Source organism: Ammodytes marinus, assembly GCF_949987685.1.
Source record: "Ammodytes marinus genome assembly, chromosome: 15".
Taxonomy (NCBI): Eukaryota; Metazoa; Chordata; class Actinopteri; order Uranoscopiformes; family Ammodytidae; genus Ammodytes; species Ammodytes marinus.
Genome location: NC_137219.1, coordinates 24,505,026 through 24,520,547, shown reverse-complemented (window position 1 = coordinate 24,520,547; position 15,522 = coordinate 24,505,026). Strand labels below are relative to the sequence as shown.

The 15,522-nt window shown below is 40.2% G+C and overlaps 1 protein-coding gene across 1 annotated transcript; it reads right to left on the bottom strand.

Moving 5' to 3' along the window:
• Nucleotides 1-12,449: 12,449 nt before the first annotated feature.
• LOC307262006 (interferon-inducible GTPase 5-like) lies at nt 12,450-15,206 on the bottom strand (the record flags this gene model as incomplete). Its single annotated transcript, XM_080042736.1, has 2 exons — nt 12,450-13,087; nt 14,651-15,206. 2 exons carry the CDS (start codon nt 15,204-15,206, stop codon nt 12,450-12,452), a joined length of 1,194 nt encoding a protein of 397 aa, XP_079898862.1.
• Nucleotides 15,207-15,522: the final 316 nt, after the last annotated feature.

Here is a 15,522-nt window from a genome sequence, read left to right as displayed (position 1 = left end):
AGCTTCATCAACTGTAACGCCTGAACGTCTGCCACCAACTGAATCGTAGAGCGTACTACCAGGTCATGGTCTGGATGGGAACAGAAGATGGTATGGATGCCCTGAACTGGGGGTGGAGCCTGCAGGACAATAGATTTGTCCCACTCATGTCAACAACGAATGTTGCTCCAGACAGTCTCTTGAAGGTCATTCATTGTAACTGTACCACTGCCTGCAAGACACTCCGCTGTTCTTGCAGAAAATATGGACTACCTTGTACTACTGTCTGTGGACCATGTCAACTTAAGGAATGTGACAATCCACTTAACAAGTTTCTTCCAGAGGAGCCCGAAGATGATGATGAATAAAGACCACAATAAGTGTGGCATTTATGTTATTCAACAACAACACCACCTTTCTAGTTTGAATAGTAACCAATTTGAACCATTTAACCAATGTAAGCTTACAGGCAGTCATTTTGAAAATGATGCCTTTCTAGCAGTTATATTTACCTAGATTTGTCGCACTTTATTAATGTATAGAGGTACCAGAATCAGTTGACATTCTTTTGTAACATTTTCCATTTGAGATATAGCCATTCTACGCTCCCGGCCGCCATTTTGGACGCCATTGTGAAAATGAAGCCTTTCTGGGAGGTATATTTTCCTAGATTGTTAGTATGTTCATAAGCATATTTGCAGGTACCAGAATCAAGTTAAAAATCATTCGAATAATCTTTTTCTATTGAGATATATAGCCATTTTAAGCTTGGCCGGCCACCATTTTGGACGCCATCTTGAAAATTAAGCCTTTCCGGAAGGTGTATTTTCCTAGATTTTTAGTATGTTTGTAAGCATGTCCAGAGGTACCAAAATCAGTTGAAAATTCCTTTGCAACATTTTTTCAATTTGAGATATAGCCATTTCAAGCTCCCTGCCGCCATTTCGGCCGCCATCTTGGAAATGAGGGCTTTCTGGGGGGTAGATTTTGGTAGACTTTTAGTATGTTATTCAGCACACCAAATACTACTGGAATCCATTGAAAAACCTTTTGTATCAATTTTTTGGGGGTTAAGCCCTTTTTTTTCCTAGATTGACTCACCTATAATGTAATATGGCGCTTTTAAATAATTTAAATGCACTCATTATATTACAGACAAATATGTCCCATAAAAGAAAATGAGCAACAAGCCCATCCCAGAGGACCCTGCATAATATTTTATTTTAAATTAATATTATTATGGAAAATCCATGCGTCCTTCTCCAATAGCTTCTAATTCATCTGACACAGTGCCTCCATTTTTTTTTCATACAAAATTCTTCAGATTTAGCCTCTTAATTTCCCTCTCAAAGTGCACCAAATTCATGCATTTCGCTTTAAAAACTTTAAAAAATCTCCCGGGGGGGCATACCCCCGGACCCCCCTAGGAGGGTCGGGACCTCGGCTGGATACTATTTTCACCCTGCTGGACATTGGACGCAAAGGCAGAAAATACTGGGTGTATCATTGCCATATAAACAAGAGGGGGAATGTGTCTGTTTAATGTGCAAGGAAAGTGTTGCCGTGAAGAAGGATTACATTTTACGAAGACACTATGAAACTAAACATCAGAGCAGCTACATGTCCTGATAAATGTGTTATTTTTGCAAAGTGGCCCGGCCCTTCGTAGATTTTTCTGTATGTGGCCCTCAGTGAAAAAAGTTTGGGGACCCCTGATGTACAGCAACACAATATCCATGGAGTTTATTGAAGGAAGCGAGGGAATCTACAGACCCATCAGGGTAAGTGAGAGAGTTTTACTACTGACCAGAGTTCAGCTTGTAACTTTTCTGGACGTGTTTTAGAAAACTATAAATAACATTTCATTTTTTTCTTTCAAAGGTTTTGTTTGATACACCGATATATGCTCGGGCTATGCAGATCTGCTGGCATATTCTAAGTTACAGGCTTCATGTAAGAACGTCTATCCTTCCAAAGCCTACACTTATATAAATTTAAATTCTGATACACTGTCTTGTCATGGATAAACATGACCTATCTCCTTTATGTTTATAGGTCGCAATTATGATGGAACTCTTCAGGCTTCAGCAGAAAAACCAGATCCCATCTAAGGTGACTGCTGAGGACATGATCAACCTTATTTTAGAGGAGAGCAAATGCTCACTGAGAGAAGGGTGAGTTACTGAAACACATACAGACAGCCTTAACTCAGTCCATTTCATACTAATAATACACTAATGATACAAAGAGTAACAGTAAAAAAAATACAACTTATTTTTCGTTCTGTTTGAAGTCTCTGGGAGTTTGAAATGGAGGGTTTTGATGATGAAGAAGCTAAGCCACTTCTGAAGCTGGTAAGACTAGAATCCTGAAAACACGTAAAGTAGATTGGAGTAAATTGTTGCATGTCACATAGTTTATTTACTGAACATGTCAAAACTGAACTGCACATCTAATGTCATGTTTCAGGCGTATGCAGTGAACGTCAGCAATAAAATGAGGGACGTTGAGTGTGAAGCTATGATTCTACTCAACTCTCCAGAAGCTGTGCACCCTAATTTTCAGTGAGTCACACATTATGACACATATTTATTAACAGTTTAATTAAATGTTTTCTTTTTAATTCATCTGATGTTCTGAACATTTATTTTATTAACTTTAACTTACAGACATCCCAGAGTCATCAGCACAGCGCAAGACTATGCCAGGATGCTGATAGCGAAGGAGCAGGAGGCACCAAAACAGCTCTGTCCATCAGAGGTGGTGCTTGAGGTCGTTCCAAGAGTCCTACAGGGCTTCTTGGGGCTTCCTGATGGCCCACACTTAAGCATGCCTTCCCAACAGCTCAGCAAAATGTCTGTTGGAGTCACAAAGGCCGTTATGGACGGGGTCTGCAGTGCCCTTACAACTGAACATCAGGCCACCTTCTCCCGCACCGTGAGAGATGAAATGGTCCTGTCTGTCCTCACTCAGATAGGACAGACCTGGTCACCTGATGTCCTCGTCAACAAGATGGATTGCCTTGTTCCGCTGCTGCTCAGTGAAATAGTTCAGGTGGCAGTGGGACAGATTTGTGCCTTGTTTCAGCCCCACGGCCCCAAAGTGCCGTCTCATCTGACTGTCACTACTGTAACCACTCCAGTCCAGGAGGATTCCGACCTGACTGTAACAGAGCAGCAACCAAAACCCAGTCCAGAGACAGACTGTGCTGTGCTGCCACCTCCACCTGCTGGACCTCTGTCTACCACTGATGTTCAAACCAGAGAAGATCTGAATGAGAAGCCAAGCCCAAATAAGGACCTGGAACCCCCAGCCAAAGAACCAGCTTTTGGTGCAGTTCCACCTCCCCTTACACCCCCTGCTGAACCTACACCTGTTGGGATTCAGACCAGGGAGGATGTAAATCCAAAGTATTTGTTGATGAACGGCAACACAATATCCATGGAGTTTATTGAAGGAAGCGAGGGAATCTACAGACCCATCAGGGTATGTGAGAGAGTTTTACTACTGACAGGAGTTCAACTTTAAACTTTTCTGGACGTGTTTTAGAAAACTATAAATAACATTTCATGTTTTTCTTTTAAAGGTTTTGTTTGATACACCGATATATGCTCGGGCTATGCAGATCTGCTGGCATATTCTAAGTTACAGGCTTCATGTAAGAACGTCTATCCTTCCAAAGCCTACACTTATATATAAATTCAAATTCTGATACACTGTCTTGTCATGGCTAAACATGACCTATCTCCTTTATGTTTATAGGTCGCAATTATGATGGAACTCTTCAGGCTTCAGCAGAAAAACCAGATCCCATCTAAGGTGACTGCTGAGGACATGATCAACCTTATTTTAGAGGAGAGCAAATGCTCACTGAGAGAAGGGTGAGTTACTGAAACACATACAGACAGCCTTAACTCAGCCTATGTCATACTAATAATACACTAATGATACAAAGAGTAACAGTAAAAAAAAATACAACTTATTTTTCGTTCTGTTTGAAGTCTCTGGGAGTTTGAAATGGAGGGTTTTGATGATGAAGAAGCTAAGCCACTTCTGAAGCTGGTAAGACTAGAATCCTGAAAACACGTACAGTAGATTGGAGTAAATTGTTGCATCTCACATAGTTTATTTACTGAACATGTCAAAACTGAACTGCACATCTAATTTCATGTTTCAGGCGTATGCAGTGAACGTCAGCAATAAAATGAGGGACGTTGAGTGTGAAGCTATGATTCTACTCAACTCTCCAGAAGCCCTGCCCCCTAATTTTCAGTGAGTCACACATTATGACACATATTTATTAACAGTTTAATTAAATGTTTTCTTTTTAATTCATCTGATGTTCTGAACATTTATTTTATTAACTTTAACTTACAGACATCCCAGAGTCATCAGCACAGCGCAAGACTATGCCAGGATGCTGATAGCGAAGGAGCAGGAGGCACCAAAACAGCTTTGTCCATCAGAGGTGGTGCTTGAGGTCGTTCCAAGAGTCCTACAGGGCTTCTTGGGGCTTCCTGATGGCCCACACTTAAGCATGCCTTCCCAACAGCTCAGCAAAATGTCTGTTGGAGTCACAAAGGCCGTTATGGACGGGGTCTGCAGTGCCCTTACAACTGAACATCAGGCCACCTTCTCCCGCACCGTGAGAGATGAAATGGTCCTGTCTGTCCTCACTCAGATAGGACAGACCTGGTCACCTGATGTCCTGGTCAACAAGATCGATTGCCTTGTTCCGCTGCTGCTCAGTGAAATAGTTCAGGTGGCAGTGGGACAGATTTGTGCCTTGTTTCAGCCCCACGGCCCCAAAGTGCTGACTGTCACTACTGTAACCACTCCAGTCCAGGAGGATTCCGACCTGACTGTAACAGAGCAGCAACCAAAACCCAGTCCAGAGACAGACTGTGCTGTGCTGCCACCTCCACCTGCTGGACCTCTGTCTGCCACTGATGTTCAAACCAGAGAGGATCTGAATGAGAAGCCAAGCCCAAATAAGGACCTGGAACCCCCAGCCAAAGAACCAGCCTTTGGTGCAGTTCCACCTCCCCTTACACCCCCTGCTGAACCTACACCTGTTGGGGTTCAGACCAGGGAGGATGTAAATCCAAAGCCAAGTCTGGAAAAGGCCCCTGCAGAAACCACCACAGAAAGTGACTCTAATGTTGTTCCAGTGCCACCATCACCCCCATCAGCTAAACATCCATCTAAGGTTCAGGCCAGGGAGGCTGTTAATGTAATGCTCAGTCCAAAGACGGACCCAGATACCACAGGAGACCCAGGCTGTGCTGCAGTCCCTACTGAACTTCCATGTTTTAGAATTCAGGCCAATGGGGATGTAGTTAAGAAACCATGTCTGGAACAGGACGCTGCAAAACCCACCACAGAAGTAGACTCTGCAGTTGTTCAGGGTTCTCTGGCTCCATTGAAAGGTACTATTGAACCTTTGATCATCATTACATCGCAGAATGGCTTGACCGCCAGCCTGGCTGAGAAAGAGCAGCCAAATGTCAGTCAAGAGACAGTCCCTGTTGTGGTTTCATCTCCACCAGCTGGTCAGACCTCCACTACTCAACCCTCTTGCATAACTGATGTCCAGGAAGAAGAGGATAATGATACGATCCCAAAACCCAGCAGAGGTGTGGTTCCGGCTTCAGCAGCTGCCTTGAACCTTCCTCTTGAACCTAGGGTCATTGAAGTGTACTCAGAAGTCAGGAAAACAAAGAAGAAGAGATCTCAGCGCTTCTTCCGCTGGCTCTTCAAACCACTACTCTGTTGCTTCAGAGCCAGTGACAGAGACTGATTGACTATTTTGTATTCAATGTATGTATTCAATGTATGTATTCAATAAATAAAGTTAAAATTAAAATAATTGTGGTCATTTGCTAAATGTTGATATGCTGTGCTGATAATAAAATAAGTACATTTTTCAATACAAAACCAACTCAAGCACAGAGGAGTCGGCCAAGATTTCAAGATTGAGTCCTGGACTCACAGAGAACTATCTGAAAGCCAACTATCGCTTAGCCATAAACAAGTCATGTCAGCTCAAGTTACTGCTTTGGAGTTGTGGCCATTAAAATACAGTGTTGATAGGGAACCCCCAGGTCTTGGAGTTTAAACAGTTAGCTGAAATCCCTGCACACATTTCCCCCCTCAGTCGTCAAGCGGAAGTAACTTGTGTGTTGGAAGCATAGAGTTTGGAATACTAGTAATTCCATTAATGATGGCTTCAAACTGGATGGTGTTGACATTGAGACATATTGATCATCTGGTCAGTTAGCGGTTTCCCAGGGCTGAATGAAAAGGGAAAGCGTGGAAAACAAATGTTTGTCTCTGTAAATTTTGCCTGTAGTGAGACGCTCAGCACTGAATGCTGACTGGTCGGGTTGCTTCTCTATTGATTTCAGACTGGAATGGGCAGCAGGCCAGCCAAGGCCTCTGGTTCTGACTGTCTGGCCAGATTGATTCGTTAATGTAAAACCATCCATACTTTAATTCAGACAACACACAGACAAAAAAAAATACACAGGCGCAGGCAGTGACACCCAGGCCCACACCAGGGAAGATGTAGGCATTGTTTCCCTGACCCGGGAACAGAGTCCTCCCGTCAGGCAGAGTGACAGGGTCAAATGGGCTGCCACTGGCAAAGATGCCCCGCCCCTGCAGCACAATGTGGTATCATTTTCATTATTATTATTATTGGTAGTACTAGTATTCCCCTGCCCTTCTGTTTTTTGTGAGCTCTCAATCCAAATTTCTGATCCAATTAACAGAAGCCTTGGTTGATCGCTTAAAGCAGCTCCGAGTAACATTTAAATATCTTTTAAACAGCCTCATGTTTCCTCTCATAATCATAAATTACCTTTAACAGCAAACGAGACCATCAGTGCAAAGAAAGACGTTTTTATATAGTTTTTATTACTGTGTTTGGTCTGGTCGCACACCCAGTCCGATTTTCGGTTCACGCGTGCAAGCTCTATGGTCACATATCCGTATTGGTCGCAGATTTCAGTGTGGCGCAGCAACGCGATTTGAGAAGCCTATCCCTCCTGGTGAGGGAAGGGGAGGGGGAGCCTTGTTTGAGACAGTTGTTTGTCGTCATAATGACTGATAACGGGGCTGAACCATCAAAGAAAAAAAAGAAAATGCAATGAAGAAAAGCTAAAAGGGAGAGTGATAGGCGGGCGGGAGGGCGTTGCCAAGCAACGTATACACAATTTCACGGGAGCGAACTAGACTGCAGTGTTTACTCCTAAATGAATGAGCGGTAGCCTACTAAAACAAAGTTTACTTTGCCTCACCAGCATCATCAGATGACCATTATTCATCTGAAATAGTCATTATTTACAACAACATAAACACATTACCTCATCGTGATCCATACTAACTGCCGTCTCTCGTTCATTCGCTTTCTGTGAGGACACGGAATCTTTCAGCTCCGTGAGAGGTGACACTGCATCAACCATTGCTATCAGGTGTGTGTAGCACTGACTGGCATTAGTTGATGCTGTGTCACTACCGACTCTCACGGAGCCGAAAAGAGTCCGGTGCCCTCACACTTTCAACACACGGACATGCACTATATTGCTTCCTGATCATTTGAATCTCGCACGCCCGGCACGAGCTAGAAAACAGCTTCACAACAGCTGGCGTCGTAATAATACTACCGCTTTTGTCCAAAGGGGCCGCCAACGTGCAATGTTACTCGTAGTGGCTTTAATCGTACCATGCAGTGCAGCTTGGTTATTATAGGAGGGATACGATAAAGCACGTCACAGACATTCAACTAACAATGGGCCAGAATTATTTTAAAAATAGGACTACTTACATTTCGGACAGATGGTGTCTCTCAGTCTTCCTGTACACAGTCTCCTCCACAGTCCAGTAAAACGGCTTTTAATCACACTTTTTGATTGCCAACCTTTGCTACACAGCGTACAAAAAAGTGATGCAAATTGTCCACAACACAAAAGATTAGAAAAAAGCGCTGCAAAGTTCACGACAAAACACATTACAAAAAAGCGCAGCAAATAGTCCAAAACAAAACGAAGTGTTTCCAGAGGACACTTAAAAGTGATGCACACGTTTGGACACTCTTGTTGTTGATGCAGATTTTGACCATGATTTTGACTCACAGTGCTATTAAGGTTATCTTTCCGTCTACACTAGCCTACATTATGAATATGAATTATTGAATCACGGACTAATCTTTTTGGCAGCTACCGTACACCATACAATTTCACCATCAACAAGTCAGGGAGAGTAACAGATAAAGGTTTTATAAATAAAAGAAAACTGTCTAGTGTTTCTTATATTGCATGTTGTTATATTTTATTTCTACAATATATAAAGAGAGGTGGAAAAGTGTTGGTATCTTGCCCACTGAAGAATGTAAAGGTGCAGCATCTTCATAATCATATACTGTATGTTTTGTTAACAAATCTAACATGAATACTGTCAACCTGAGTACAAACATGTTTATTCATAACAGTAGTGATCAGAATAATGACGAATAACATCAGAATTGACATCTGTATTATTTCCTGTAAATTACTTTGTTGCAGTTTCTCACTGTGACCTCTGGAGGGCGGTAAACAGTCATCACAGTGATGATCAGGTGCCAACGAGGAACCATAATAATAGTCACAGTTAGTTAAGATCTGAAATTAAACAATCAAAAACAGTGGTGTTTCTAATATTCTGTCCCCTTTTTAAATAGAATTACATGGTAGAGGGGCTCACATAGTGTGATGACATTTTAGTCATGAATATAGAAACTATTCATTCCTACAAAATCCCGAAACACAAAATTATTCATATCATGACAACTCATTTTAATCAACATTTTTATTTTAGGTCTTAAAGGTATTCATTTATGGATGATAGATTAACAATATTCTGAGCAGCAAACTACATGATAATACTAACATATGAATATAAATGACCAAGCTGAGTTGTTTCATCCCAAAAATAACCCAAATACATCATAATACACAGTTGATATTTGAATACAAGATAACTCCTTAATAAATGATTGAGGCACTTCTTAATGTGCTGCAAAGCTATAATAATGGTATGTTTCTATGATGCATTTTAGCACAAATCAAATCAAAGACACAAAACTTGTATAAAGGATTCATGACAGAAGTATATTGATATGACAAAATAATTCAAAATGCCTTTTGTACACTGCAGTGTTAAGTGTGCCATTAAACACAACTGCCATTCACTTTACAGTATCATACTGACGTGTTCAAACGCAGCCCCTTTGTAAACACACTTTGTGCATCCTAAATAAGGAAATAATTGAGAGCTGTGTAGGTTGTTGTAAATGAGAGGATCATTGCTTCTCGGATTCCAGGTATTGGAAGTAATCTGGCCCCTTACTGTAATACCATTGTTGCACATTGCAAACGCAGATTCTGAATAAAATCACTAGTTGTTGCTGTTGTAGCCAGTGGTGAAAGAATGACAGTAATCAAATATTTACATGGCACACCTGCAATATATAAACTCGCTATCAAGATCAAACCCAGTTATGTATTGTTTTACAATGTATTGTTTGTCGCGACTGTGGCTCAGTTGGTAGAGCGGGTTGGCCGATGATCAAAGGGATGGAGGTTCGATCCCCGCCCTGCCACCTGTGTCAAAGTTGTTGTGTCCTTGGGCAAGACACTTAACCCACCTTGCCTCGTGTGAATGTCGATAGTTAGCCTGCTATGTGTGTGGGAATGGAAAACAGGTCTCCCTTGCAAAAGGGTCTTCGGTCTCAATGGGATATACCTGTATAAATAAAGGTTAAAAAAAAAAAAAAATGGCAACAAAGAGCCCAGCTGCTGAAACTGCAGACAGAGTAGCCTTGTATTTTATTTTGCCCTGGAAAGCCAATTTCAAAGTTTACCTAGATAAGAAAAAAATATGTATACGGTACTGTCACTAAAGTAAAATGAATCACCAAAAATAATCTGAAGTTCGATAGCATTGCACACTTAATGTTTTAGTGTTTTTAAATGTGCCATATTTCCATTCCCCTCATATCACACGTTGTGTGTAGTAGCCAATCAAAATGTCCTGTTTATGACAGACAACTGATTGGTTACCTGTAAAGCAGCTGATTTACAAGAAACATGTAGAGATGCATAATGTTACTCCCCCTGTAGGCAGACATGTGAATTACCATGCAGCACTGTTCTCTGCCTTACAGCTTATTTGGATTCATTAGTATTTCCATGTTTGGTCATAAGTGTAAGTCAGTTAGTTAGTGATAAAAAGCATAACCTAACATGTTTCATGTAATTGTCTTAACAGTTCTTATCATCTCTCCTACAAGGAAGTTATACACGTTATAACTGCATCAGACTGACCTTTACTCAAACTTAGTCGAGTCATCAATGAATAACTTTATTTATTATTTTACAACACTTGTACTTTATTCAATAACAACACAATAAACTCAAACTATAATGAATAAGGATACTAAAACAAAAACAATGTTATGTCTCTATTAACTTTCCACCACATTAAGATTTATCCTATCCTATTAACTAAAGCTGTCTTTTTTTAAATATCATGAGAATTTTATGAAAGGAGGTCAATTAAAAAAACAAGACAATGTGTACAACTTTAGAACTGTTTGCCATCTGACATGGAGAATTTAACGAGCAAAAACTGGATTTAATAAAAAAAAAATAACATCTGATTTCAATGAACATTTAATGATTTGCAGTTAAATGAATAACCAGAAAAAAACTGAAGCTGGATTGCATTGCAAACTTAATGTTTTAGTGTTTTTAAGTGCCATATTTTTATTCCCCTTATGGAAATTAAAGTACTCTGAAAGCTCTAGATCATTAACATTCAGGCTGCATAGTTGGATTCTGCAGGTATATAATCTATAATAAGGCTGACACTATTAGTTGATTCATTGATTTACTTTCCAATGACAAATAATGTATATTTGCCAAGAATAGTCTCACACATTGAGTTGCTTTTGTCCCCAGTTCCTAATCTTTATGGACCAATCTCTTTTCAACTTAACTGAAATAAAGATTCATGGAAGGATTCATTCTAAATATTCAGTCAATTTAGTCAGGAGCTCATTATAAGAGTCTAGACACATCTAGAAAGACAGCTGTGTCTACAGCATTTGATGGTTCCAATTTAAAACATCAAGTCAGGGAGAGAATAGCTTGTAAAGATTTTCAACAGACAAAAAAGAATGTAAAGGTGCAGCATTTATTTTGAGCATATTTTTTACAACAATTATATCATGAATACTGTCAACATGGGTACTCAAATGTTTATTCATAACAGCAGTGAGTGATACATAATCATGATGGTTAACATTACAATTAAATTTTTTTTCCTTAAAATTACGTTGTTGCAGTTCCTCACTTGGACCACAGGAGGGCAGTAAACAGTCATCACGATAATCAACAGTTGCCAACGAGACACAATAACTGAAATTCATTTTATTAAAGATATATTGAAATTAAACATTTAAAAAAAAGGTGGTGATTCGAATATTCTGTCCCTCTCTTGTGTAAAAAGCATTACAAGGTACAGGGGCGCACACAGTTTGATGTTAATTATTAATACAAAAACTATTAATTCCTTCAAAATCAACAGAAATCATGAAAGTCAATATAAACTGCATATAGGTAAATTAATGTGTTAACAGCTAAATATATGATGTATGTGTAGGCCTATCCAAAAATCAAATACAAAATATTAAACTATGATTTCTATAAAGGATTCATGAATCATGATAGATAGTTGTACATTGTTACTAATCAGCAAAATATTTCAAAAGGTTGTTTATACTCTGCAGGTTAAAATGTGCCTTTAAATGCCACTGTCATATCACACTGACGTATTCACACCCAGTGCCTTTGTGAACACCCTCTGTGCATCCTCAGTTAGCATGGAGAGGAAATTATTGAGAGCTGTGTAAGTTGTGGTAAATGAGAGGATCATTGCTGCTGGGATTCCAAGTATTGGAAGGAATCTGGCCCCTTCCTCTGCTACCATTAATGCAACTTTGTTTGTACATTGCAATAGCAGATTCTGAATGAGGTCACATGTTGTTTTGGTTGCAGCCAGTGGTGAAATAATTACATCAAATATCTACAAGGCACACCTGTAATATCAGCAAGTCTCTATAAGGACTCGCTATCAAGACCAAACTCAGATACGTATTGCTTCACAACAGAAACCAGAAAGGTCACAACAGCGACAAAGAGAGCCCAGGAATTGGTACAGCTGCTGAAACTGCAGACAGTTACATTGTATTTTATTTTACCCTGGAAAACTATTTTCAAAGAACTACATAAGAGTAATATGCTATATACAGCTATGTTAACAACAGGCCTACTGTCACTAAAGTAAAATTACTCATCAAAAAAAGCTGAGGCTAAATGTTTCAAATAATAAATGTTTTAATGTACCTTATTTCCATTATCCCTATTATATCACACTGGGGTGTTCAAACCCAGGGCCTTTGTAAACACTTTCTGTGCATCCTCAGCCAGCATGTTGAGGAAATGACTGAGAGCTTTGTAGGTGGAGGTGAAAGAGAGGGCCATTGCTACTGGGATTCCAAAGAATGTAATAAATCTGGCCCCTTCCTCTGCTGCCACTAATGCAACTCCACTTGCAGACAAGGACCATATCTTTACAATAAGCTCTTTAGTTATGTTCTTTCCAGTCAGTGGTGATGTCATCACAGCTTTAAGATCATTCAAAGGCACATTTGCACTCAGAGCAAGTTTCTCCAGTGACTCGCTGTCAAGGCCAAAAGAAACTTGGTAACCTTTGACGACAACAGCCATCATGGTAAAATCAGCAGCAAAAGAGATCCCAGTAACTGGTACACTTGCTATGAGTGCAGATGTAGAGGCATAGTATTTTATCTTGGCTTGTAAAACCTCTTTCTTCTTGTTGATGATCTCCAGGCTGATATTGGGCATGGCTAACAGCAGAGCATTCCTCTTGTGTTTAGGAAGTTCTCTCTCCAGAGTCTCCTGCAACAGATGGAAGTCATACAGGTGGAGCTCAAAGCTGGACACCAGGAACACTTGTGGAGACTCAACACCCTCTTTTTGAAGACCTGTGTCACAAGAGGATAGAAATGTTGATTACAGATAAAATCAGATAAGAATAACTTTATGGTCCATCTTGGTGGAAATTTGTCTTTGGCTTCCCACATACACGTATAACATGTTGAACACATAACAGTGGCACATACTGTACAAATACACATCAAGACAAGACAGAACAGTGCAAATGACAGTTAGCAGCAAAAAAGTTAAATAAATACTATAGAAGGCAGATCTGCCGAACAGTGATAGAATCAGACCGTGTTCAATGCCTGAATGGCAGAGGAAATTAAGGATTTAAAAAAAAATATTGCAGCTGGCTCTAGGCACCCTGTATCTCCGTCCAGACGAGAACAGTCCGAAGGATGAGTGTAGTGGATGTGCGGGGTCTGAGGTTATTGTGTTGGCCTTCCTGAGAATTGCTCTGTCAAATATTGTGGGGAGTGGTCTTTGTCACTTGCCAATCACCTTCCCTGCAGTTTTGACTATTTTGGCGAGTTTATTTTTATTTAAAACACTCAGGTTCCCATACCAGGCAGTTATATTAAAAGAAAGTATACTTTCGACCAGGCTTGTGTAAGTCATCTGGAGAATATGCTGGTTTACATCAAAACTCCTCAACTTCCTGAGTAGCAGCAATCTTTGGCTGGCTCTTTTACAAATGCTGCTTGTGTTCACATTCAAATTTAGGTTGTGGTCAATGATTGTGCCCAAGTATTTAAAGTGTTTTACCTGTTCCATTTGCAGGTTGTTAAGTTGCTGTCTCCACTGGTTGTTGATCTTATTATAAGTTATTTAGTTTTGACCACATTAATTTCTAGCTTACTAGCTAGACACCAGTCCTGAAGGACACTGAGCTGGCTAAGGTATGCCTCCTCATGTGTGGCATCATCCTTCAGGAGGAGGCCAGCGAGTGCCATATCATCCGCGTATTTAAAAAGTGTAATGTTACTGCTGTGAACAGCCATGTTATTGGTGTATATGGAGAACAACATAGGGGACAGAACCTTGTGGAGCCCCAGTGTTTAAAACAAGCTCATCAGAGTAGACCCCATTCATTAAAACTCTCTGAGGGCGGTCAGTTAAAAAACTTTTAATCCAGTGAATACGATCGCCATTCACATTCAGCTGTAGAAGTCTTTGTAAAAGAATGTCAGTTTGCATGCTGTTAAAAGCAGAGCTAAAATCTACAGAATGCGAGCAAGTGATTTTGGTTGCTGTAGGTGTTTGACTAGGTGATCTACTATGGAGAGGGTAGCGTCTTCTGTCCCCATGTGGGATTTATAAGCAAACTGTAGTGGGTCAAGTTGATTCTCAACAGGGGACTTAAGGTGCCTACCCACTACTCTTTCCATGCATTTTGCTAGAAGGGGAGTAAGAGCAATGGACCTAAAGTATTTTAATGACAATGCTCTTGATACTTTAGGCACAGGGGTTATAGTGGATTTTTTCCCATGATGATGAAATAAAAATAAAACAGAAACACTTGAGCTTCCTCGTATTATGAAACAATTCCCAGCAAATATCTCCAAGCCACACAAAGACAGATGGCACACACATATATTTTTTTTTACCTTGAATGCAGTTGTCCCTGATTTGTTTCAGAGTCCTCTCTGCATTGAACTCCCTCTGACTTCTTTCCTCATCACGTAAGGTGCCGTCAATCTTTGAGCGAACAAAGTAGAACTTTTTTCCCATCTTCTGAATCTCCTTTGCGAGCTTCACATCATTTTCTCTGAAGCGATCAGCTGAGATGATGATGAAGAAGTCAAACTTCTCAAATCCAACATGCTTCAGGTACTTGTCAGCTGGAAACCTGGTGGTGCCAATACCAGGAAGATCCCATAGTGTAACATTGGGATAGTTTGGATGGGGGTAGGGTGTAACCTCCTTGGTGGTTTCTACACAACCAGTAGGGGCGGCTCCCTCATCTCTGTTCTTTACCCCTCTAAAGGCGTTTACAAAGGTGGATTTACCAGAGCCTGACTCTCCTGTGATGGCAATATTTAGTGGAGTATTATTCTGCTGATCCACATACTCCTTCATCTTTGCAGCTGCTGCGGCAGGTCCATTGTTTTGCAGTTCTAATCTGAATTCTTCAGCTTTTTCATTTTCAAGTGGACTATCCATAGTAAACCTTGAAAAATGAAGAAAAAAAGAAAATCATTCATCGTGCCCAACGAAGAATGTATTGTACAAACATATATTGTTTAATGACAAATGAAACATCAATACTATCAACATGAAAATAAAATGTGTTTTCAAAAGTCTAGTATTGATAAAGAATCATGATGGTAAACATTATAATTAAAGGTGCTAGCGGTACTATTTTTACTAAGCCAGCTGTTGTTCCTGAGTGTACCCAAACAAAGACTTTAAGAAACTGTATAAAAAAAACCTTCTTTGCACTGATGGTCCTGCTGTAACATTTATGATCATCAGAGGA